We start from the raw sequence: 23,585 nt of genomic DNA, 5'->3' as shown, positions 1-23,585 counted from the left end.
CATCACTGTCTCATAGCATTTTCACTGAACGTGGAATAGTGTGATGGGTTTGCATTGAAGTCCGTTGAAAGCGCCTCATACAGATGTTAAAGGCTACCTTTAGTGACAAAGGCTCGGTATGTGACGCTCTGGGGATGAGAAGAGAAGAGCTACTTCAGCAAATACACCTTTAAGTCTCAATGAGAAATATCAAAGAGCCATTTTATGAGCTGATATTCCCCAAGAGATTAGTGGTGTTATTACCAGTCTTTTATTGACTTGTAGTCTTGAGTCATTTACTTGCCTCAGTTGTGCCATTTCAGTCCGTCTCATCCTCTTTATTATGGGATGAAGGTTTTTTTTTTATGGGCGGTCATAAAAATTGAAATAAACTGTATTGAAACAAATCATGTTTCGATACAGAAACATGAGAGCTGATTTGAATAACTATAAGTCAAGGATGAATGTGATTCCAATCTAAAAAAAAAAAAAAAAACTGAAATTTGCTGCTTGTAAAAAGAGCAAATATTATCAACCATATCAATTAACAGAAGCTCACAGAAACATATGATCCAACATTGTTTTCTGGACTTTTTAAGATACCTATCCCACAGAACCGACACAATTATATCTCTAAAAATGTGTTAGTCCCAGTGATACATTAAGACATAACAATACAGTTTGGCAGAGTCACCCATGCTGCTGTTTAAATCAAATATAAATAAAGCACTGCTGCCCAGAAAACATTGCATGCATTGCATATATATGTCAGACAGCCTGTCTTCTGCTGGAAAACCAATCAGATACTCAGAAAAGGCTCCAGATGATACTCTTTGTGATTTTAGCGCTCACATGGGACAGAGCTGTCACTTTCAAACACCAAGGGGTCTATACTCCTGATGAAACAGTATTATATGGCATAGCTGGTGGCGTCTCTGGACTCATACAACACTTCTCTCATTGCACTAGACAGGACTAGATATCCACTAGTGAAATACCACTGTGGCAGGTCAGTGGTTCAATCCCTGCAGCCATCCATTCAGCATGTCTAAAGCAAACCATTTGCATAACCAACCCGAGCCCTCCGAAGAGTTGATCTCTGGCTATCTTTCACGGACCGCTGAAGCACTTTGATTCGCCCAGCTGAGAGATAAACACCAGCTTTATTACTCTAACTTCTGTGATATTTAAACCTCTAACTGGCTATATTAAATAGAAACTAGCTGCATGTGTGTTGGGTTGAGGAGGATTCCTCACAACATCTGAGCGGAGCACTTGATGTTCAGAAGAGCGATGCCTTGCTGCCATCTTCCATCCCCCTCCGCACCATGCTCACACCCCTCGGGTCATAAAGAAAACTATTTTCCATGCCTTCGTCCTCATTATCAAATTAAATTAGCATGGTCATTGAACCATAGGGTTATGGGGACATTTGCAGCCTTCACTGCCTGTTTGTCTATTTATTTATTCATTGGCAGTCTGTTAAAGCGTCTCCTCCCTCAGCTGTTCATGACTCTGGACTCGCATCTGTTTCCCTTCTGTCTTCTCCTCTGTTTCCGTCCATAGCTGCCGATCCTGGTATCGTCCGTGGTCAGTCTGTACTTCCTGGAGTGGACGGATGTGTTCAAGCCGGTGAAGTCGGGCTTCAACTGCCACGACCGCAGCCTGAGCCTCCCTTACATCGACCCAAACCATGAGGTCATTCCCCTCCTCATGCTGCTCAGCCTGGCCTTCGCCGGACCCGCCATCACGGTAAAGCTGCCTTCCTATAAAGAGGCTAAGTCCCACCCCCTCCGCCATTCATGATCATGATACACATATGTCATTCGTTGAATATCTGTAATCACGAGAATTTGCTGCGCGTGCTGCTGACCACAAATACCTGCGTGAGCAGAGAATGGAGATGAAAGCAGGTCGGGTATCATTTTGTTTTTGGAGGTTTTCACACGATGTAAAAGAGAAATAGAAAACAGAGTGGATGTTTACGGTTCACAAGGTTTATACAGAAATACAAAGATAACATTATGTGGCAGAGAAATATAAATAGCGGAATTTACTGGAACAAATAGCCAGAGGTTGTATCCCAAGTCACTCTCCAGGGAGTTCTTTACACGGACTATAAAGAGGACTATGTAGAGGACTATGTAGAGAACTTTATAGAGGACCATGTAGAGGACTATGTAGAGGACTATATAGAGGACTATATAGAGGACTTTATAGAGGACTATATAAATGACTGTGTAGAGGACTATATAGAGGACTTTATAGGGGACTATATAGAGGACTATGTAGAGGACTATATAGAGGACTTTATAGGGGACTATATAGAGGACTATGTAGAGGACTATATAGAGGACTTTATAGGGGACTATATAGAGGACTATGTAGAGGACTATATAGAGGACTTTATAGGGGACTATATAGAGGACTATGTAGAGGACTATATAGAGGACTTTATAGGGGACTATATAGAGGACTATGTAGAGGACTATATAGAGGACTTTATAGGGGACTATATAGAGGACTATGTAGAGGACTTTATAGGGGACTATATAGAGGACTATGTAGAGGACTATATAGAGGACTTTATAGGGGACTATATAGAGGACTATGTAGAGGACTATATAGAGGACTGTATAGAGGACTATATAAATGACTGTGTAGAGGACTATATAGAGGACTATGTAGAGGACTATATAGAGGACTATGTAGAGGACTATATAGAGGACTTTATAGGGGACTATATAGAGGACTATGTAGAGGACTATATAGAGGACTTTATAGGGGACTATATAGAGGACTATGTAGAGGACTATATAGAGGACTATGTAGAGGACTATATAGAGGACTTTATAGGGGACTATATAGAGGACTATGTAGAGGACTATATAGAGGACTGTATAGAGGACTATATAAATGACTGTGTAGAGGACTATATAAATGACTGTGTAGAGGACTATATAGAGGAAATTAACAAAAGGCGAACTTTAATAACCAAAAGCTGGTCGCAAAAAAAATTAAGAATAATAAATCTACAGGGAACAAAAACTGAGGGAGGGGACAGCGACAATAGAAAGTACCATAAACAAAGACAAAGATAGACAAAGATCCAAACTGAGGCCAAACTGTCAGACAGGAGGAAGAAAGGCAGGATCACAGAACAGGAATGACAAACATACACATGGACTAAATACACAAGAAAGTATTCAGACAACAGGACACAGGTGTGCAGACATGAGGGCAGGCCGGAATGTGATTGGTGGACACAAAGGGAATAGCAAGGCTGAGGAGACAAATACAACACAGGTGACAGAGAAAAAAGAGCAAAAAAAGAGGCAGGGAACTTCAGGAAATTAACTCAACAAAACATAAGACCACAGCAAACATCCATCCATCCATACCATCGTCTACCGCTTATCCTGTATTCAGGGTCGCGGGGGGCTGAAGCCGATCCCAGCTGTCATTGGGCGAAGGCAGGGTTCACCCTGGACAGGACGCCAGTCTATCACAGGACCGACATGTAGAGACAAACAACCAAAATTTAGAGTCATCAATGAACCACAGCAAACAATTTTAATCAATTTCAATTTATATCTTATTCTCTAAATCTGATGCCTTTTGTGAAAATATTCCCACCTGATTACTTCCCAGTGGGTCATATGGCATCAAGCAAACACAGATCACACACTGACACACAGAGCACAGAAATCCTGTGTCATGGATTCCTCCTCATATTCCCCCAGGGCACGGCCACACTTACTGTGGATATGGAGCTGAGTTCCAGCAGGACCCGGTCCCTCCGGGCTCAGAAGGGCTCGCTGGCTGATCAGCTATTATCAGCTATGATCCTGTCCACCTCGGGCCAGACAGGCTTTCTTGGCACACACATTCATCGTGGGCAGCCAGGGATGGCATCACACACAAACACACCACTGCATTTCAAAAGCTGTACTGCATGGGAAAGTGGTATATTGGAGGTGATTTACACAGTTTATAAATGTCCTGTTCTTATTTATAGAGAAAGAGTTTAAGGGAAGAGACAAGAGGAAGGGATATTTCAGTGGAATCATTCATGTCATGGTCAGTTAGAAATAGATTCATTTAGAATACCCCACAGACCCTTTATTAGTAGTTTTGAAGCTTTCAGTATGGTATTTCCACTCTAAATGGACCATAATGTATGAACATCATGCTGGATTGACTTGAAACTAGAGATTGAGACCATAAACTCATGTTTACAATGTTTACTGAGATAATACATCAAGAGAGAAGTAGGACCATTTTCTCATTGACATCTATACAAACAGACTTCTTTTTGCAACCAGAGGAGTCGCCCCCTGATGGCCAGCAGAGAGAATGCAAGTTTAAGGCACTTTAGATTGGGCATCACTTTTCCGAAGCAGAGGCCTGGTTGACATCGATACAGCATTCATGTTTTGAACTGGTTTTAAAATATGATGCTTATGGAAATAGAGCTTGGCAATGTGGGAAAATATTATTGAAAATATAAGATTGAGAACTTGCAAGGATGATTTTATTTACACTGAATACATAACAGTGTAATGAATCTGGTCATATTTAAACTACAAGGCAACTGCAGGCCATGTTTACAGCCATTTTGTGTAGGAAAATAAAAAACAGCCTAATCTTTAATTACTTTGTCTCCCAGATGTTTCTTACAGTGAAGAGAAACAACAACACATTATTCTACCTTACTGACACTCAAAACAAGCTGTGTCCTTTAAAAACTATAACTATAGTCAACTCTTCCTAAATATCTCTAATGTACAACAATAACTAAGTACATTTCCTCAAGTACTGTACTAGTTTTCAGGTACTAGAGTTTTTCTATATTCTGCTACTTTCTATTTCTATTCCACGTAAAAAAAAATATACATTATTCAATTATGTAAAAAAAGAAAAAAGATATTGTACTCCACAACAGCTTTAGTTGCTCGTTGTGTTCTATAGCAAATATTTCAAGATCCATTGTCCACTGGAGAAACAAAAGTAATTATAGTCTGACATTTAGGTTTTTTTCAAATAAACACTTATTTTGTCTTGTTGTAAAATGTATATGCTGATTAGATTAACAAACACAGAAAATAGTCTCTAAAAAATGGGTTTTAAAGACTCCTCGACAAATGTCTATGACAATGGAGGTTTGGAACATTAAACTGCACAAAATATTATTTTATGTAAGTATTTAAAACCTCAAACAAGGACTACAGACATGCTGTTCAGACATTAAAAAACAATTGACAATAATGAGTTATAATTAAACGGTATGAAATTGGCAATTTTGCATAATGAATACTTTAATTTTTAATACATTATGTACCTTTCATTTTTAATAGTTATGGAGGCAAATTTTACTGTAGGCTGGAATTTGAATGTATCAGATTATTGTTTGTTCTCCTTGTCACTGAAGAATAGAATAGATAGAATATCATTGTCACATATACAATGAAATTCAAATGGCAATGACACATAGATAAGACAACTTTTTATCATAAACCTAGTGTTTCCTCATCTTGCAGTAAACAGGACTTTAGTCAGAAACAGAAAGAAGCATTAAAACCTGCAGGACAGAAATAGTTGGTGGGAAAGTGCTGTGAAATGACACCATTTGAATGCAAAGAGTCCGAGTGGAACTTGGGACATTGCAATGCCATGGTGATGGAGTCAAGTGGAAGTCAGTGGGATGTCCACTCTCTGATTTTGTTATAGTGTCAGATAGCACTCCCAAAGTCCCAGACCTAAAACTGACCATAACCCTCCCATCAACACGGTGCTCTCTTCTCCCAAATCATGTTCCCATGGCTCCAAAAAAAGACTTGGACATAAAAAAGAAGAGAAGTGGGGTACCGGATAGCTCACTGAGGCTCATCCTCTCTATAAAATATAGGCCCAAAACATAAGACTTTAAAAAAGAAGAAATAGAAACTTCCAGCTTCCATCAGCAGCCCACGGCTGATTCCGTAGCGAGACTCATCGTCCTGTTTGACAGCAGAGACACAAAGAGAGAACACACACAGCATCTCCTGCAGACACTGACGAGCAGCGGAGAAAACTCAACTCTGATATCGATCTGAGCCGTGCACATCTCACGCAGATCATCAACAGAATCAGACTCCTCATATCAGCTGATACAACGCTCCTCCTCAGAGACCTGAACTCGTGGAGCAGAAGAAGACCTGAGGCCCTTCTGTCCTCTCGTCAGGGTGCCTCTCCCATGCTGCTCCCGTGTTCCAGCCCTCGAGGCTCATGGGAAAAGGAGTCGACTTTAGTTAAAGTTCTTCTCAGTCAGTTCATGTTGCTCTGGTGAAATCACAAGAACAGACTTCCTGAGCTGGTCCTGGGGAAGAGATGGTGCAGCTGAAAAAATCATTACTGCTAGATGTGTGGCGTGACGCTCTCCAAGGTGCTGCTGCTGCTGCTGCTGCACTACAAGCTAGTATGGCTGTCTCCTTATACCATGGTCTGAGTGAATGCTTGATTCTGATCGGCTGTAGTCTATCCATTCATTCCTATCAAAGATTACATTACTGTTCACCTTTCTGAATGAATGCGCTGGCTACTTTAAATGAAAATAAAGACAAGCTGAAGAAGAAAGTAAAACGGATACATCAGTAGTTTCAACCATAGCCATGTTCGGGGTGTGAAAAAGGCCTGCAGATGTTCCTGATGTTCTCTGCTGTCCTGACAGTGGCGTACTGATGAGGAAGAACCTGTGCTACTCTGCTTCAGTGGCCTCCTTGTTCTTGTTGCTTGCGTTACGTCTGAATTGTGCCGGAGACCTCCTTCTAGATCACAAAAATAAACTGGAGAAGATTACTGAGACCAGCAGGACCATTTTAGGCATTTGTTCTGCCTCTGAAGGAGGAGTTCATATAAGAAGTAATATCAGTTTTTATATGTAGTGTCTTATTTAAATTTTAAACTATAAACCATCTTGTAATGAGAACCACCAGCGCTGGTTTATCTCCTTCTGGTTTCCTTGCAAGTTTTGTGACTACATATTGCACAGCTGTGTCGCAGAAATGTAAACACCTGGCAAAGTAGTCAAAACCACATCTGGTAGTTAATATATGAACTTTATTAATCTAGAAGGAAATGACTGTGCTAGACATTAAAGATTAGAACAGGAGAATAAGAAAAAAAGAGTAAAACTATTAACATATAGAGGAATAAATGATGAAGAAGAAGCAGTACTGGCACCAGTGTGAATAGCAATATGAGTAATATACAGTTTGTATAATAATTAACTGAAAATATAAAAAGTAAAATACAACAACATAATAAAACAAAACTAAACATATAAAGTGTTTAAAAAGTTACACCAGTGCTTAGGAACAAAAATAGAAAAGTAATATCGTGCATTGAGAGTTACATTGGCAAATAAACTGTAAGAAAGGTACTAAAAGTTATATTGCACTGAATTTATTTTAATTTCTACATGGCATCGGGGCGCGATGAACATTTCATATCACGGCTTTACTCGACTCTCTGACGTCTCCACACTCATGTTGCTGCTCCAGCTGGCGTCTCCAGATCCACATTCTGCCTTGACAACTGACACACACACACACACACACACACACATGCGCACACACACAAAAGGGGGAAACAATACCGATAGACCCTGAGAGTGAACATAGTTTTGGTGAAGTAACTAGTTTTAGTTTTTAACAAGAATACAAAGTTATATAGAAACTGTAAATATGAATTCCAAATAGTACTTCCAATAGCATCCCTAGTCTATAAATAAACGGAAATAATCTAACTTCCAGAAAGAGAACAATGTAGAGTAAACTCTCCTTTGCCAGAGAGAATCTGGTTTACATTTCCCACATAAACCCTGGTTTAGTGCAGTGTGTCAGTATTCAGTATTATCCAGATCCTTGGAGGCCCTCCTCTAAGTACTCTAATCCCTCTCGCTGGCCGTCGCTGCTGCCTTCCTTCCCTTTTCTTCTCTCCATCCATGTTGCTGATGAGGCTCGCAAACCAGACGCATGAACGCCTGAAACACTACGGCCAGCCTTGGAAACACACTGTTGTTCTGTAGGATTCACACACACGCAGGTGAACTGCTTGCCTCTCTTTGGTTTTAGATGCTCAGCCAGGTATCCCACTGCAGCACCATGTGTCACTTCAGACAACTCAGCAACAAACCCAGGTCTGTTTGTTCAGTAAGAAACAGATCCAAGACTGACCAACCAGGATTTTATGATTTGCAGATATGTTATTTCATAATCAGCAGATCAGGAAGTGATTTTATGATTGATCAATGTACAATCCGTTTAAATCATAATAAACATTAAGGCACATCACAGCAGGTGTTTTCCCTAATTGATAAGTCAGAAGCTTTTTAAACTGCACACAAACTCAACTCTTTGTACTTGCATCATCTCTACTGGCACTCCTCTGGGTGCTAAAAGAAGTCTGTTTGTATAGAAGTCTATGAGAAAATTCATCTACTTCTCTTGATGTATTATTTCAGTAAACACTGTAAACATGAGTTTTTGGTCTAAATAGTTTCAAGTCTTCTTCAATCCAGCATGATGTTCATTTAGTACATTATGGTCCATTTAGTGTCCAACAGACCAGAAAGCAGGGGATGCTTTAGGGGTGGGGCTTGCCTGCTGATTGACAGGTTGTTGCCATGGCGTTGCTTACTTTTTATTTTATTTTGTATAATCAACATACATGTTACTTGCTGTAAACAAGCCAGAGTTAGCTTCAGGTGCTAATTTCCATCTGTTGTCCCTAGCCAGATCTTAAAAGGCACCCTAAAATGCAAACGTTGATACAAAATACAGCAGCAATTAAAAAAAATACAGCAGCAATTTTAAAAGATATGAGCATACCCTCAAACAGACACAGATATTGCTCACCTCATCTAACCCTCCACTTACAGTACAAAGTAAGAATACAGTAGTCTATAAATACAGAAAGAAAAGAGAAAAGAAAGGTATGTTCATGGACTTAAGTATTTGATGTATGGTTACAATTGTAATTGCCCCTAATCCAGGTTTTGAGCTTCTTTTTAAAAATGGAGAGGCTATTACACTCCCTTAACTCATTGGGCAGGCTATTCCAAAAAAGTGTGGCTCTGACAGAAAAGGCTGTGTTTCCAATCCTACTTTTTCTATATTGAACAATGCAGTCCCTCTGGTGGTTGCTCTAGTTACTCTATTGACCTTGTCTTTCTGTTTTATGAACTGGCACAGCGGTGGTGGAGCAAGCCCATGGAGTACCTTAAAGACAAGACAGGCATCAGCAAAGTGTCTGAAGTTTTCAGAGCTAAACATGTTGTGTTTTTTGACTATGTGACAATGATGATTTAACACTTGGCTGTAAAGATGACCTGGACGTCTGCCCTCGTCTCCAGTTGAGTTGGTTACCTGGTCACCCTCTTTGCTAACACACATGAGTTGATTGTTCACAGATAATGATCGGGGAGGCCATCCTGTTCTGCTGTCTGTCTCGGAGGAAGGGCGGCGTCGCGGCCGAGGCCAACATCAACGCTGCCGGTTGCAACTTCAACTCCTTCATACGCAGAGCCGTCCGCTTTGTTGGTACACTTCTCTTTTGTCCTTATATACACTGATGGATCCTAAGACATGAAGCTCCACACGGGCCGACTGCTTCCTCTATTCACCTTTTTACACTCGCAGCTTTAAACATGCGACAACGCTGTAGAGTGAAACAAAACAAAAAGCCACAAAATGACATGGTTTGTTTATTTATTACATCATGGTTTGGCACAAAATAAACGTGTTTTATTGTTTACGTGAAATCTAATAAGTCAGCGTTGACCTGAGTGGGAGTCCGGTGCTGGTCCTGCTCCCAAAGTGGCTCCGCTTCTTCACGGAGAACATTAACTTAGCTATTTATACTAGAATCTCTAAACCCAGTAAGAGCATTGTGGCCAAAATGTGTTTTTAATGTGAATGTGTGAGTGTGTGTGTGGTACAAAACGACTGTACACTGAACAATTATATCCAAGAGGTTCTCTCTCCCAACATATGAAATATGAAATATTGATGTTTGGCATCTGATAGCAACACATCCTCTATGAGACGCAGCTGCTTTCACTCCAATGAAAACGATGTAAATACTGTACATAATCATCCAAAAGAAATGCACTATTTGTTTTATTTACAACTTACAGAACTGACTTCGATATAGGCATTTCATTTCTTATTTTTTCTTATTTTATTTATATTGTCCTGGCTTTTTCTTCTATTTCCCTTAAGTACATTGTGAGACATTAAGATCCCCCCAAAACAACTAAAATTCCTTGTATGTGTATGAATACATCTGATTTGAACAAGCATGCCTATTTTAAGCCCAACCACAATCTGTTAAACGTCGCCTTAAAGACAGAAGGCACAATGCAGAATACCAAGCAGGAGGCCAAGGGGAGTTTAAAGTGATGGTTCGGAGTGAAATGGACCCTAGGTAATTTCCACCAAGACATCCAGCCAAATACCCCCTCGGAAGCATTTTTAGCGATGGTCAGCATTGGTCAAGATAGGGCGATCAGCCGAACGGCTTCGTAATAGCGCGATGGAACATACAGTATATCTCGTAAATTACCCCACTAATAATGCATGGAATGTTACCAAACTTCTGCAGCGTTCACGGAAACCGCTGGGTATACGCCGACTGTCATTAAACACCAATGAAGAAGAAGCTGTGTAAACACGGACGTGCCGTCTACGCAAACAGCGTAGCTTTAGCAGTAGAAGCTATCAGGCAAGTGTTCTTTTAAATAAACTCCTGATGTACTTACAAACTTTAAAATGCCTCGTTTTGTGAGTACAGACCCTATGTGTACTACTGCAGAAGTTTGGTAACATTCCATGCATTATTAGTGGGGAAATTTACGAGATATACTGTATGTTCCATCGCGCTATTACGAAGCCGTTCGGCTGATAGCCCTATTTTGACCAATGCTGACCATCACTAAAAATGCTTCCGAGGGGGTGTTTGGCTGGATGTCTTGGTGGAAATTACCTAGGGTCCATTTCACTCCGAACCATCACTTTAAGTATTTAACAAAACAATAAATATGTACAGGGATTAGGAATGCCGCGTGCTTAGCCGGGGAAGAGTCTCTGGGTTTAGGGGGGAAGGAGTGCACCAGGAGTAAAACCAGGTGAGGGAGGGAGCAGGCTGGAGACCAGGGAGGTGCTGGAGGTACGGAGCCAAGAGTGAGTGAGGGATCCAGGTGATGGGGGAGGGAGAACAGGGAAAGGCTGGGGGTGGATCTGGCAGACGAAAACACAAGGCAGGTTCAAAAATAGAGATCTCAGACAGGCACAGGCTGAATAGGGAGATTTGTCCGTGTGTTTAGCACACGAAGAAAGGGAATCAACTGGCGACGGGTGGAGAACAGGTTTAAATACACACAGACAGGGATGAAGACAAAGTGAAGACACACAGCAAACACAGGGAGGGAAACCTTGAAGAAACACTCAGACTAGGGGAACCCTCACACCACCAAACCCTCCACCTCGGAAGTTGGAACTTTATTTTGAAAATACACTGTATTCATGTGACAAGCGGAAGCTGTATTTTGCCCTGAACACGGACGTTTATTTTGAAAAGATAAACTTTTTTAGAAGTGCATGTCACGTTCTAGTTCTGTCTGTGCGTTCAGCTTTTCCCAGCCTTGATATGGCGCCCTCTGTTGTCCTCAGGCGTTCATGCCTTCGGTCTCTGTGCCACGGCCCTCATCACCGACATCCTCCAACTGATGACCGGCTACCCGACGCCCTACTTCCTCACCGTGTGCAAGCCCAACTACACCACGCTGAACGTCAGCTGTGAGCAGAACCCCTACATCTTGGAGGACATCTGCTCGGGGGCCGACCCCGCCGCCATCATCCAGGGCAGGTAAGGAGGCGGAGACATGCAGGGAGAGTGTTGAAGTTCTTCTACTTCCACTACAAAGGCAAGCAAATAACACGAGACAGGATATCAAGAAAGTTATCTTTGAGCAAGCTTAAATACTATTAACTCAAATATTTACACTATCTACACACAAACACACACCATGGGCTTTTATTTGTAATAATTTCATCATTTTTCATACAGCTTCATACATTCTTTGGATTTATTGGATTATTACGTTTCATGACAGTCCTACTCACCACTCTAAACAGAAATACTCTTCAGTCATTCAAGAAGACGCTCCATGCTTTATTATATCGGTAGCAGTGAGCAGTTCTGACCTTATTGCTCTTTGCTTTGATGTTTATGGGAGGATTTTGCTGTTTGTTGTTTTCATTCAAGTATGAGCTAGGGCAGAATTATTTTTGGTATTTTCTTGTTACTGTGATTACACGGACAACCGCTGACAGGTTTCTGTGGTCATGACTCCTGATGCTCCCAAATGTGAGCGAAGCTCCTCCAGCCTGGCGAGTCATCCTCAAGGTCACGGCTGGGGACAGGGGGTGAGCTCTGCCAGAGGAGATTAAGGCTGCCAGCACATAATCTGCTTTTAAATCATTACTTCAGACATATTTGAAAGCCTTTTCCAATACCTGAATTGTTTGTCCTGTTGTGTTGCCAGTGACTGCTTTTTGAAATTCCTCTATAATTGTTTAGCGACGGAGGAAGTGACAGCGGTCCCTGTGAGTGGCTGCTGCTCCAGAAGGCCTTCTCATTGGTGTGTGAGTGTGAATGAATGCATTTCTAACTGATTTTCACCCCTAAATCAGTTTGACATCCTGGAAATATCCTTTAAACGCATATAGACCCTTCTGTCTGCTTCTCCCTGAAATATATATTTTTTTAAAAGTTGATTACCGTATATTTATTCAGTGAGTGCAGTTAGTGACAGTGAGGGCTTGATGGATTAGCAGTGAGAGGCGGGGCTTAGCTAAGGGTCAACTGACTAAACCTGTCTGATTAAACCACAGCACCTTTAATGGAGATCGGTTTCAAGGAGATTTAATGGCATCATGTCTGGGTGTTATGTTGGTGTGTGGCAGGGGTCGTCATAGCGATGTGGTCGAAGAGGATGATGCTGGATTTGACCTGTGCATTGAGGACACACATGATTTTGGGCTGCAAACTATGGGGGTCTAAATTTAACCTACTGCTTCTGGCATAAACAGTCTTCTTGCCGTAGCAGCATGAAAAGCTGTTTTGCTGCAGTGGTTGGGCACCAGGGGTATTATTAACCTATTTTAACGACCACATGACTGATGAAAACACATAGTTGTAGCACTCCCATTAGCCAGACAAAATGGTGCATTTCCATCGAAGGAACTTTTCCAAGAACATTTTTTTAAACTTGGGAGCATCACCTACTTGTGTGCCATTGCACCAGCAACAGTCCCGGCCTGGAGGCATTCTACCATTCTGAAGAAGCCATGTCTCAGGAACAACTGGAGGGAATTTCTTCAAATTCAGACTCAAGAATAAACTGGTTTGGTGGTCAAGGTTAACTCTAACCTCACAAAACACATTTTTGGACAACTCAAGGCTTTGTGTCTGGTTATTAAATACAGAATTTATTTCTAATAAATGCATATTGGTCACTTTTTTTGTTGAGTTATCTCTTAGAGAAATGCTGTGGGAAATAAGGTTCCTCTGGTAAGCAGTGATGCTGCATATAGGGCTTTTATTGTGAAAGGTAAGAACGAGGTGGAGGAGTGGTATAGGCTGCCATTGTCAATGTGGAGGCAATAGGAGAATTTTCTGCTCTCTCTATTCTCCTCAGACTATCATTTAAATGTTTTTACATGCATGATGGTATATTATGCTCGGTTAGTGATAGGGCTGGGTATCGGTACTCAATACCTTTCAGGTATCGACCGAAACAACCCGATACCAAGTAGTATCCAAACTGCGCCTGTCAAACGATACCTGCATTCGGTTCTTTTTGTACCCAGATCAATTTCTATGGTTTTGCTCGCAGCCAATCACCGCAAGGGTTCTTCGATTCAATGCGCCGTGTGATTGGTCAATGGTCCACCACCGCAACAACAATAATTGTATGGCGGTAACCCCTCCCTTCTGTGCTCCTCTGTGCTCTATTGTGCTCCCATCTCCCTCTTATTTTACGAAAATAATTCAGCGAAATGTGTTTCTGGAAACATTTTAGGCAAGAAATAAGCTAAGCAGTTGCTGAATCTGTCTTTATTTTAGATCGACAACGCTCAGTTTGAAAGATTTTCGAGAGTTTGCGGGCGGCGCCGTCTCTGGAAACTCGCTATAACATGGCTTCTTACATAGACAATGAATGGGAACATTCCATCCGCTATGAACGGCAGGACGCCGTTTAGTTTCCCGGTGTGTCCGGGACTTCCACAACATGTACAAAGCAGTAATAGTGTTTATTACGGCAACGAAATGCATCGGGTGCCGGTTGGATTTCTCTCTCACCCCGACTGCAGCACGTCCCGATCCCAAACTGCTCGCCCCCCCCCCCCCCCCCCCCCATGTTTTGTTAGGTTACCGGTTCTTTTAGCTTCTGTAGCTAAGTTGAAAAAAGTATGGAATGAAGTACTCAAGGGGTATATCGGTATGGTTTTAAGGGTACTGGTATCTGTACTGGTATCAAACATTTTTAAAAGATACCCAGCCCTAGTTAGTGACCATATTTGAGTCCATTATACAGGGTATAATTATTCTCACTATACTTTGCACAGTTCTAGAAAACAGCGTAGTGATAACAGACACAGAATCCAAGAATGCATATGCTCAATAATCTCACACATATAATAATAATAATGGATTGGATTTATATGGCGCTTTTCTAGATACTCAAAGCGCCTGACAGGGTTCCGGGTTCCATTCATTCACACACAGTCATACCGGTGGTAGTAAACTACGATAGTAGCCACAGCTGCCCTGGGGCAGACTGACGGAAGCGTGGCTGCCATTCAGCGCCTACGGCCCCTCCGACCCCCACCTCAAACATACAGCAGTCATACACATTCACACGAGGCAAGCTGGGTGAAGTGTCTTGCCCAAGGACACAACGACCATGACACAGTGACAGGGGCGGGGATCGAACCGCCGACCCTCCAAACATTGGCCAACCCGCTCTACCAACTGAGCCACAGTCGCCCCGTGTGTCTGTTAGAACAGAATAATGATCCACAGTTCCTGGTTAGTGTCAAGGGTGTCCCAAGAAAAAGGGTGGAGCCAAATGCAAGACATGAAGCATGTCGGTGAATTGACAGAAAGCTAGCTTTAATAACGGAAACAAAACTGAGGGAGCAGGCTGAGGAATCCAAAGGGTAAAGAAATAAATCACCAAAAAGATAGAAACCAGAATGCAAGAAGGATCTCCGACAGGAAAACACACGGACGAAATACTCAAGAAACAAGAGACAAGACACAGGTGAGCAGAAATGACGACAGGCTGAAAACTGATCGGTGGAACCAAAGGGGAAGGGAGGAAGACTGACTAGTCTATACAACACAGGTAATACAACCAAACCACAAAGACAGTTAAACTAACACAGGACCTGTAGGTAACTTCAAAATAAAACAGGAAATGAACCCAACAAACCCCAGTTAGTTAGACAGTTAGTCAAACACAAACCTCTGGCTGTTCACACAGTAAGCAGCAAATATAGTTCCACTCCAAAATGAGTTTAAAAATAATGAGATAAAGAGAGTGCCTCTAAACAAGAGGAGGAGTAAGATAGCTGATGTGAGAATGAAAGAAATCTAACAAATGGACTCCGTGTTGTTGTTTTTTCTTGTATTTAATGTAATTTGACTGATCTTCATGGTTGAATATGGGAACACATGGAGGGCTGAACCCTCATATTCTAAACACACAAACATCGGAAATCGATGCATGTTCAAAGAGGACCCATTATTCTGCTTTCCCCTTCCCTTTACAGTGTTTGACAATTTAAAGTCCTCCCCCACCAAAACTCTCCTCCTGAACTGCCTGAAACACCTCTATTGAAATCTTGACTTTTCTTTTGTAAAGTAATGAGTCACCAAGTAATTTATTTGCATAATATCTACCCGGACACACCTTCAACCAAAGGTACTTAGAGCACAGTGGGGCATTACCTGAAGAGTTTGGTTGTAGACTTCTAACAGAAGTAGGCAGTACAACTCGGTACTTCCTCCTTCTCCATCGCCCCTCCCTCTGGAACTCTCTCCCAAAACACATCTGAGTCTCCACCGATCCATCCACATTTAATAAAGCACACCTCTGAGATCTGCTCTGTGTGACTGATGCTGTGTTTTTGTCTATTGATTGTCTGTTTGTTTCCATCTTAACTGTAACGCGATTTACTATGAAAAGTGTTCTATTCTCTGATTATGGTTAGGGGCGGGACATTTCTGACAAACCGCTAACCTGTTGACCAATCACAACGGAGTGGGTCAGCCGACCAATCAGAGCAGACTGGGGCTTTTGCAAGGGAGGGGCAGGAGCTTAAACAGAGCAGTTCAGAGAGAGGCTGAGAAGAGCTGCTGCAGCATGGCCTGATGGGAAAAGAAAACATTTGAGCATTAAAGCATGTAAACATGTCAGACATTAAAATTATCAACAACAATTTCATGATCAACAAGTTGTTGTTTGACCAATCAGGGCCTTCGTAAATAAAAACATTGCCATCGAATAGAGTAAATGATGCACAGATTATGAATTTAAAGACAGATTGTGGCAGAACAGCTTCATTCATTAGTCTTGGTTGGGACGAGTGTAAAAGAGAGGGGTCTCTTAATTATAGCAAGCTAAACCCATTTCACCTATATTGTGAAGCCATTCTTTAATATTAATGAATGGAATATTATATAAGTATTTCTTTTTACTTTAATTTCTATTAGATGCATGATACTATATATTTGTGTTGGTTATTTCAGTGCTATAAGTGGGTCACATTAAGTGCTATCAGTTTTCACATGTGAATGAAATTTTTATGATTCCGCAGATGTTGTAAATGCTGGTGTAAGGCGGAGAGCACACACACACTCACAGATGCATCAAACTGCACTAAAACATATGCATACATGCAGAGTCAGGAGTAAAGAGGAGGGCTGGTTGGAGGAGCGAGCACCAGGAGTTGTCAGAAGTAGGTCATTGGGTTGAAGCTGGAGAAACTGGGCCACAGGTTCACGTTCATTATGTAGCACACAGTCAGGCTCCTGCTGCTACACTGCAGTATAGGACTGGAGAACACATTCGGCTAGTGGCATCACATAAAGATATCACTACAATGTAAGAACCTACCTTACCGCTATTGTTACATAATGTTTGGGGTTGTCAGGGGAAGAAAGGGACATGAATCGAAGTTGGGTCGATGGTTCAACCATTAACCTCCATGTGTGGGTGCAGCGCTGCTTTGGAGATATCTCCTCTGGCTTGTGTTTTGTTGGCTGCGGTTAATCCCTCTCTCCACCTCCTCTTGACTGACGCACACATGTGAAGGTTGACCGAGTTTATTTCTGTTCTTTCATCTCTTGCAGAAAATCCTTCCCGTCGCAGCACGCCACCCTTGCATCCTTCGCCGCCGTCTATGTTTCGGTGAGTAACAGTTTGGGCCCACGCAACACTTAACCCTGCTCATCCATCCATGAAGCGCCTAATGATACAGTAGGAGCCAACGCACGAGTGGTGGATGGTGGGATTAGCCCAGATTGACTTTTACGCTATTTTTGCTACACTGTGTAAAATCCACTCATCTCGAAAATGTCAACTTTTCAGGAGATTAAAATAAAAAAAAGATGGATGGTGACATCAGTTTGCAGCGTAGCTGGATAATTAGCTTGTCAGCTGTAGAACATTGAACAGAAGTTTGCAAATGTCAATTTGGATGAGATTAGATGCTAAATGGCATATAAAAGACGTACATTTTTACGAATAAAACTGTTTCTTGAATTCAACATTTATTTAGTGCAGCGGTGCTTATCTGTCCTCTCTAGTGGGAGATTATACATTATTTATCAGCCGAGGAAAACTGGTTTGGAGGTTTAGTTACGTTTTTTGGAAGCGATACTGAGATTGCCAGTGATTATGATTATCTTAAAGACTATCTTTTGAGGGACTTATTGGTCAAAACTACATAGAAGAAGATAAAAGAGGATTAATGTGGTAGTCCCCTGACAAATGCTGACTTCCAGTAAAGACCCTGAGGTAACATGGTTTAATTAATCTGAACTGGATGTGGTGAACCTCTAGGCTGGGTGAACCCTGCCTGAACTTCCGGGAAATTTGGATTTCGCTCGGCAGTTTAGGCTGGACACCCTCAGGCTTACTTTCGCTGTTACATTGCCAGAATCTTTGGCTCCAATCAGAAACAGCCATTCTCTCCTGGCACGCTATTGGCCCGTGACGTGACGATGACGAAACATAATGGGCATCGTTCATTTGAACGATGCCCATTGATCCCGCCTCTTGAGCAGTAGAAACAAAGCGCAGCTTCCCGGCCATTCTCTCCTGGCACGCTATTGGCCGGTGAGGTGACGATGACGAAACACAATGGGCATCGTTCATTTGAACGATGCCCATTGATCCCGCCTCTTGAGCAGTAGAAACAAAGCGCAGCTTCCCCAGACTAATGTTCAATCTTAAAAGATTGACCTTAGTATGGTGAAAACCAGACTAGTGAACCTCAGCAGCAATCCTAAAACATAGAAAAATAAAATCTGAATGTGTCCTGTGTTCACAGATGTACTTTAACAGCACGTTGACAGACTCATCCAAGCTGCTCAAACCCCTGCTGGTCTTCTCCTTCGTCATCTGTGCCATCATTTGTGGTCTGACCCGGATTATTCAGTACAAGAACCACGCCATCGATGTCTACCTGGGCTTCCTGCTTGGAGGAGCTATCGCTGTCTACCTGGTAGGTGCCAGTATGGTCCTTTCAAATGGTTGCTCTCTTTCAAAGGCCTGTCCGGAGGAGGCATGGGACAATATAAAAAATGTCATGTCACGATTATCCTGGGAAAAATCAATTCAGTTCATGATATTATCCTGATCATCATCAAAAGATGCTTAAAATTCTTAAAATGTCACTAAAACATACTATATATCAATCATAAGGTCTCTCTGTATAAGTCTATGTAATGAAAGTCAGTCATTATAATTCATCATTTGGACGTAGAGTACCCAATTTAACACCCATCAGTCAAATAGTTGCTTAGATATTTCAGTCTGGACTAAAGTAGACTGACAAACTGTTCCTGGCCTGAGAATAAGCTGCAGCTAAAATAAAACATGATGGTGATCATGAAAGACGAACTATTCGGCTCCTTTTCTGGTTCATACTTGTATTTCAGGTTCGTACTAGGACATGTTTACATGCTTCTATTTATTTTCCCATCGGGCTGTGCTGCAGTATTTCTCCTCAGCCTCTCTCTGAAAAACTCTGTTTAAGTTCCTGCCCCTCCCTCCCAAAAGCCCAGTCTGCTCTGATTGGTCACTTACTAGGAATAGTGATGAAAATTAATTTTAGCCAATTGTTCTTCATATCCCAAACCTGGATAAGTAGTCGATGTTCTTCATCTCCTCTTCTTTTAGAAGTCCATACAAAGTACCCAACACGGAAACCGCTAACCTAACTAGCGGTTAACCGCTAACCGCTAACTAACTGATTGAGGTTGTGCCAAATTAACTGCTGGGCAGGTTTTATGCAAATGTGTTATTTGGTGACTCATCACTTTATGGAAGAATATGAATGGAAAGGAAAAAGCAGAGTAGGGCCTATTTAAAAGCTACGGTATCTACATTGAGCCAAAGATTGACAGGTCGATCCTGATTGACGGGTTGGCGACTCCTCCTCTAAATTGTGGAATTACTCCAGACAGACCCAACAACTTGGTGCTCTGTTATGCAGAAAGTGACAAGCATCCTGCTTTGGTCACGTTTTGTCCCCGGCATTGATTCTCAATGTGTCAACCCTGTGATAGTCTGGCGACCTGTCCAGGGTGTACCCTGCCTTCGCCCAATGTCAGCTGGGATCAGCTCCAGACTCCCTGTAACCCTGAACAGGATAAGCAGTTGATAATGGATGGATGGATAATCACACACAATTTAAGGTGTACCACAGCAAAATCTGAAAATATTCTGTAGACTCAAGGTTTTTCTTTAAGTCTGTTTGAAATGGTTTGACAAAAAAAAAACTCATCAAGGTATCAAAGAAAATAAGCATTAAGTACAATATCCGCAGGATTCGGACCTTCCTCACAAAGGATGCAACGCAGCTCTTGGTCCAAGCACTGGTCATCTCCCGCCTTGACTACTGCAACTCTCTCCTGGCCGGACTCCCGGCCTATGCGATTAAACCATTGCAGCGTATCCAGAACGCTGCAGCACGCCTTATCTTCAATCTACCCAAATTCTCCCACGTGACCCCCCTCCTCCGTGACCTCCACTGGCTCCCTGTTGCAGCACGCATCCAATTCAAGACGATGACACTGGCCTTCAGGGCCATCAATGGAACGGCACCTGCCTACCTTCAAACACTGGTCAAACCTCATGCCCCGAAGCGAGCACTCCGCTCCTCTACTTCAGCTGGCCGGCTGGTACCACCATCGCTGAAATCAAACAAATGTCGCTCAGCAAAGTCCAGACTCTTCTCTGTTCTGGCGCCTCAGTGGTGGAACGAACTCCCGACCAATGTCAGGACAGCAGAGTCATTTGCCATCTTCCGAAAAAGGCTCAAGACTCACCTGTTCAGACTTCACCTCGACTCTACATAGCATGACCCACTAACACCCTCCCTCGACCCCCCCCCCCCCACCCGCAAAAAAAAAAAAAAAAAAAAACTCGGATCGTAGCACTGTTACTCTTGAAGTACTACTTTACTCAGATGAGGACCTAACACTTGTTCTATTTTTAGCTCTTACTGCATCGGCAATGATACGTCGTGGTTTCTTTGTTTCCTTCTTTTGACAAATGTACTTATTGTAAGTCGCTTTGGACAAAAGCGTCTGCTAAATGACCTAAATGTAAATGTAAATTAAGTAAAGTGTCTCTGTTTCGTCTGTTGCCAGGGCTTGTATGCAGTTGGAAACTTTCAGCCTAATGAGGAAGCCAGTACCAGTCCCCCTCCAATCATACACCGCCCCCCATGCTCCTTGCCTCACATAAGCCAGGAGGCCGTACTCCACCACCTGCAAATGAAAGCCAGCATGGCTGGCGAGCCGGGCATGCACGTCTCCCACTCTGAGGGCCTCCTCCACCGAGGCCTTCAACAGCAGAGGTCTGAAGACAGTCTGAAGCGTTCCAGTGCAGATGTGGAAGTGATCTCGCCCCGCAGTCCCCAGAGCAAAGATGGCATTATGACCTTCAGTCACACCCTTCCTCGTGTCCACACACCCCAGGCCATGGCAGCGTACGAGGAAGCAGCCAGACGTCACGCTGCCACCCTCCACCATGCCTCCATGGACTCCAGCCGCTCAAAGCAGCTTCTGTCCCAATGGAAAAGTAAGAACAACAACCACAAATGCTCCCTGCAGGTCCCAGACTCCTTCTCCTCATCTATGGACTCATCATCTGGCCAGTCCTCTCAGCATCCGCACCACCACGGCAGCATGGAGCTCCGATCCACTTCCGAGCCCTCCGCTATGGGCCTGAATGGAGGCTTCGATGCTCACGCATACATGTCCAAACTGGCCACAGGTGCGAGCACCACTCTGCCCAGTAACTGTAGCGGCATCACTGGAGGGGCCAGGATATCCATGCAATCTAGACCTGGATCTTCACAGCTCGTTCACATACCAGAGGAAGCTCATGAGAATTACAACACCGCCTCCCCGAGGACGGCGGGAGGAGGAGGAAGGGAGGGGACAACATCAGTTCAGGCAAATTGGCAAAGGGCAGCAGAGAAGACGACAGCCTGCAGGACTAACGATAATGGGCAGAACACCCAACCGAGAATCATGCAAGTGATTGCTATGTCCAAGCAGCAGGGCCTGCTACAGACCCATTCTAAGAGCTTAGATGAAAGCAGCATTGGCTGCGGCACCACCGGGAGTTGCCAGGGCTCTGCACGCTACAGGGTACTGCCTGATCAAGACGCCACCAGCAACACAGGACCCAGCTCCCTGGGCAGCACCACAGGCAGTATTTCAGGGAGTACCGGAGCAATTGTCAGAGTGGAGGCCCATCCTGAATATAACAGGCCGGTGATTCAAGCTCCATCCACGGATGGATCATGGAGGTGGCGTTCCCTGGATCAAGGCAATGGAGCCGGTGCAGGTACAGTACCTAGTGGAGCAGGAGGAGGTGGGGGGAGTTTGAGGCAGTCTTTTGAGCTTAACGATCTAAACAGAGACTCGGAAAGCTCAGACTCCGTACGTGAAGGGTCCATTGACAGGAAGCATAGCAATCACATCGTTACCACCACCGCCACTGTTAGTACCCCACCCATAGTTACTGTTCACACCCAGAACACCAGCCAGTCAGAGCACAGGCTCCAGCCCCAGAGCATCTCTACCATAAGGGTCACTCCGGGGGATGGGAACGGTCCTGGATCCGGAGGAGGGGGTGGCGGTGGCAGAGTAGGAGGAAGTGGAGAGAGCGCTACAGAAACCCCCTCTGTCGCCTCAAGTCATGAGTCCACGCTGCGAAGAAAAGGCAATAATGTCATCCTGATTCCTGAGAGAGCCGACAGCCCCGACAACGCCCGGAACATTTTCTACAAGGGAACATCGATAACTCACGTTTTCAAGGACTAGCGTACGAAATGACTGGAGACTTCTGAGAAGACATAGTTAATAATGCAAGACAGCTGGAACCCCATAAGTGTGACAAGTCAGTGTTAACCTGCCATTGTGTATATCATAATAACTTCAAAAGAAAAGGTTTTATTCCGCATGAGATTTTTGTACGTGTTTACACTAAATCACAACCTTTTAAGTGTTGTAGAAATAATCACTGTGTACTTTTGTGGTCACTCCTAAGGAAACCTATCGTAATGTCGACGTGCTTTGGGGGACAGGAGAGCCTTTTTTAAAACAGTTCCATATGTTTTGGATGAGAACCATCAGAGAAAACAAAGTAGCACAGAAACGTTTCAAACTGTAGCAAACTACAGCAAAAATAATTGTATCATAGCTGTGGAACCAGTGTTTACTTCCCTGCACTGTAAATACTGTGTATGTTCGAAAAGGGTGCTACACCAGAAAATACTATTTACTATACGACATACTGTATAATTTGAATAGATAAAGAATGAATTATTTTAGAGTGAGCAACAATGACATTACTATGTGACAGAGATATGTTTTGTATTTTGTCTCCTTTCTGTACAGATACCACATACTCAACAGAATACTGTTTTGAACCATAAGTGTGCTTAGCATTCCTTCTGTAGCTATGAAGTCAAATATGCTGTGACTTGCACTGAAATATGCGTTTACTGTACCTTGTATATTGTAAACCCTGACCTTATCTTTATATCCTGTACTTACATTTGGATGTCCATGCCAATCCCATATCAACAGCACAAAAGAAGCAGCCAAACAGTGGAAGATTATGCTTATTTTTGGCCAGAAGATTAATAGTATTTTTCCAAAACTGCAATAGACGGGCTCAGTCACTGCCCTGATGGTGTCTACCATGGGACTTTAATTCTGATTCTCATTTTGTCATTTTTATAGTGCCA

General features: G+C 42.9%; 1 protein-coding gene across 1 annotated transcript in view; it reads left to right on the top strand.

Annotated features, from left to right (window-relative positions):
* plppr4b (phospholipid phosphatase related 4b) overlaps positions 1 to 22,701 on the top strand; it is a 44,395-nt gene extending 21,694 nt beyond the window's left edge. The window contains exons 2-7 of the mRNA XM_084033807.1: positions 1,546 to 1,731; positions 9,431 to 9,560; positions 11,691 to 11,886; positions 17,443 to 17,500; positions 18,645 to 18,818; positions 20,971 to 22,701. Of these exons, the coding sequence (XP_083889933.1) occupies positions 1,546 to 1,731; positions 9,431 to 9,560; positions 11,691 to 11,886; positions 17,443 to 17,500; positions 18,645 to 18,818; positions 20,971 to 22,656 (2,430 nt within the window). The 3' untranslated portion in view covers positions 22,657 to 22,701. The remainder of the gene's footprint in view (positions 1 to 1,545; positions 1,732 to 9,430; positions 9,561 to 11,690; positions 11,887 to 17,442; positions 17,501 to 18,644; positions 18,819 to 20,970) is intronic.
* The last annotated feature ends 884 nt before the right edge of the window (positions 22,702 to 23,585 follow it).

This window comes from Eutrigla gurnardus, assembly GCF_963514095.1.
Source record: "Eutrigla gurnardus genome assembly, chromosome: 18".
In the NCBI taxonomy this organism is placed as follows: Eukaryota; Metazoa; Chordata; class Actinopteri; order Perciformes; family Triglidae; genus Eutrigla; species Eutrigla gurnardus.
This window is presented reverse-complemented; position numbering and strand designations above follow the sequence as displayed.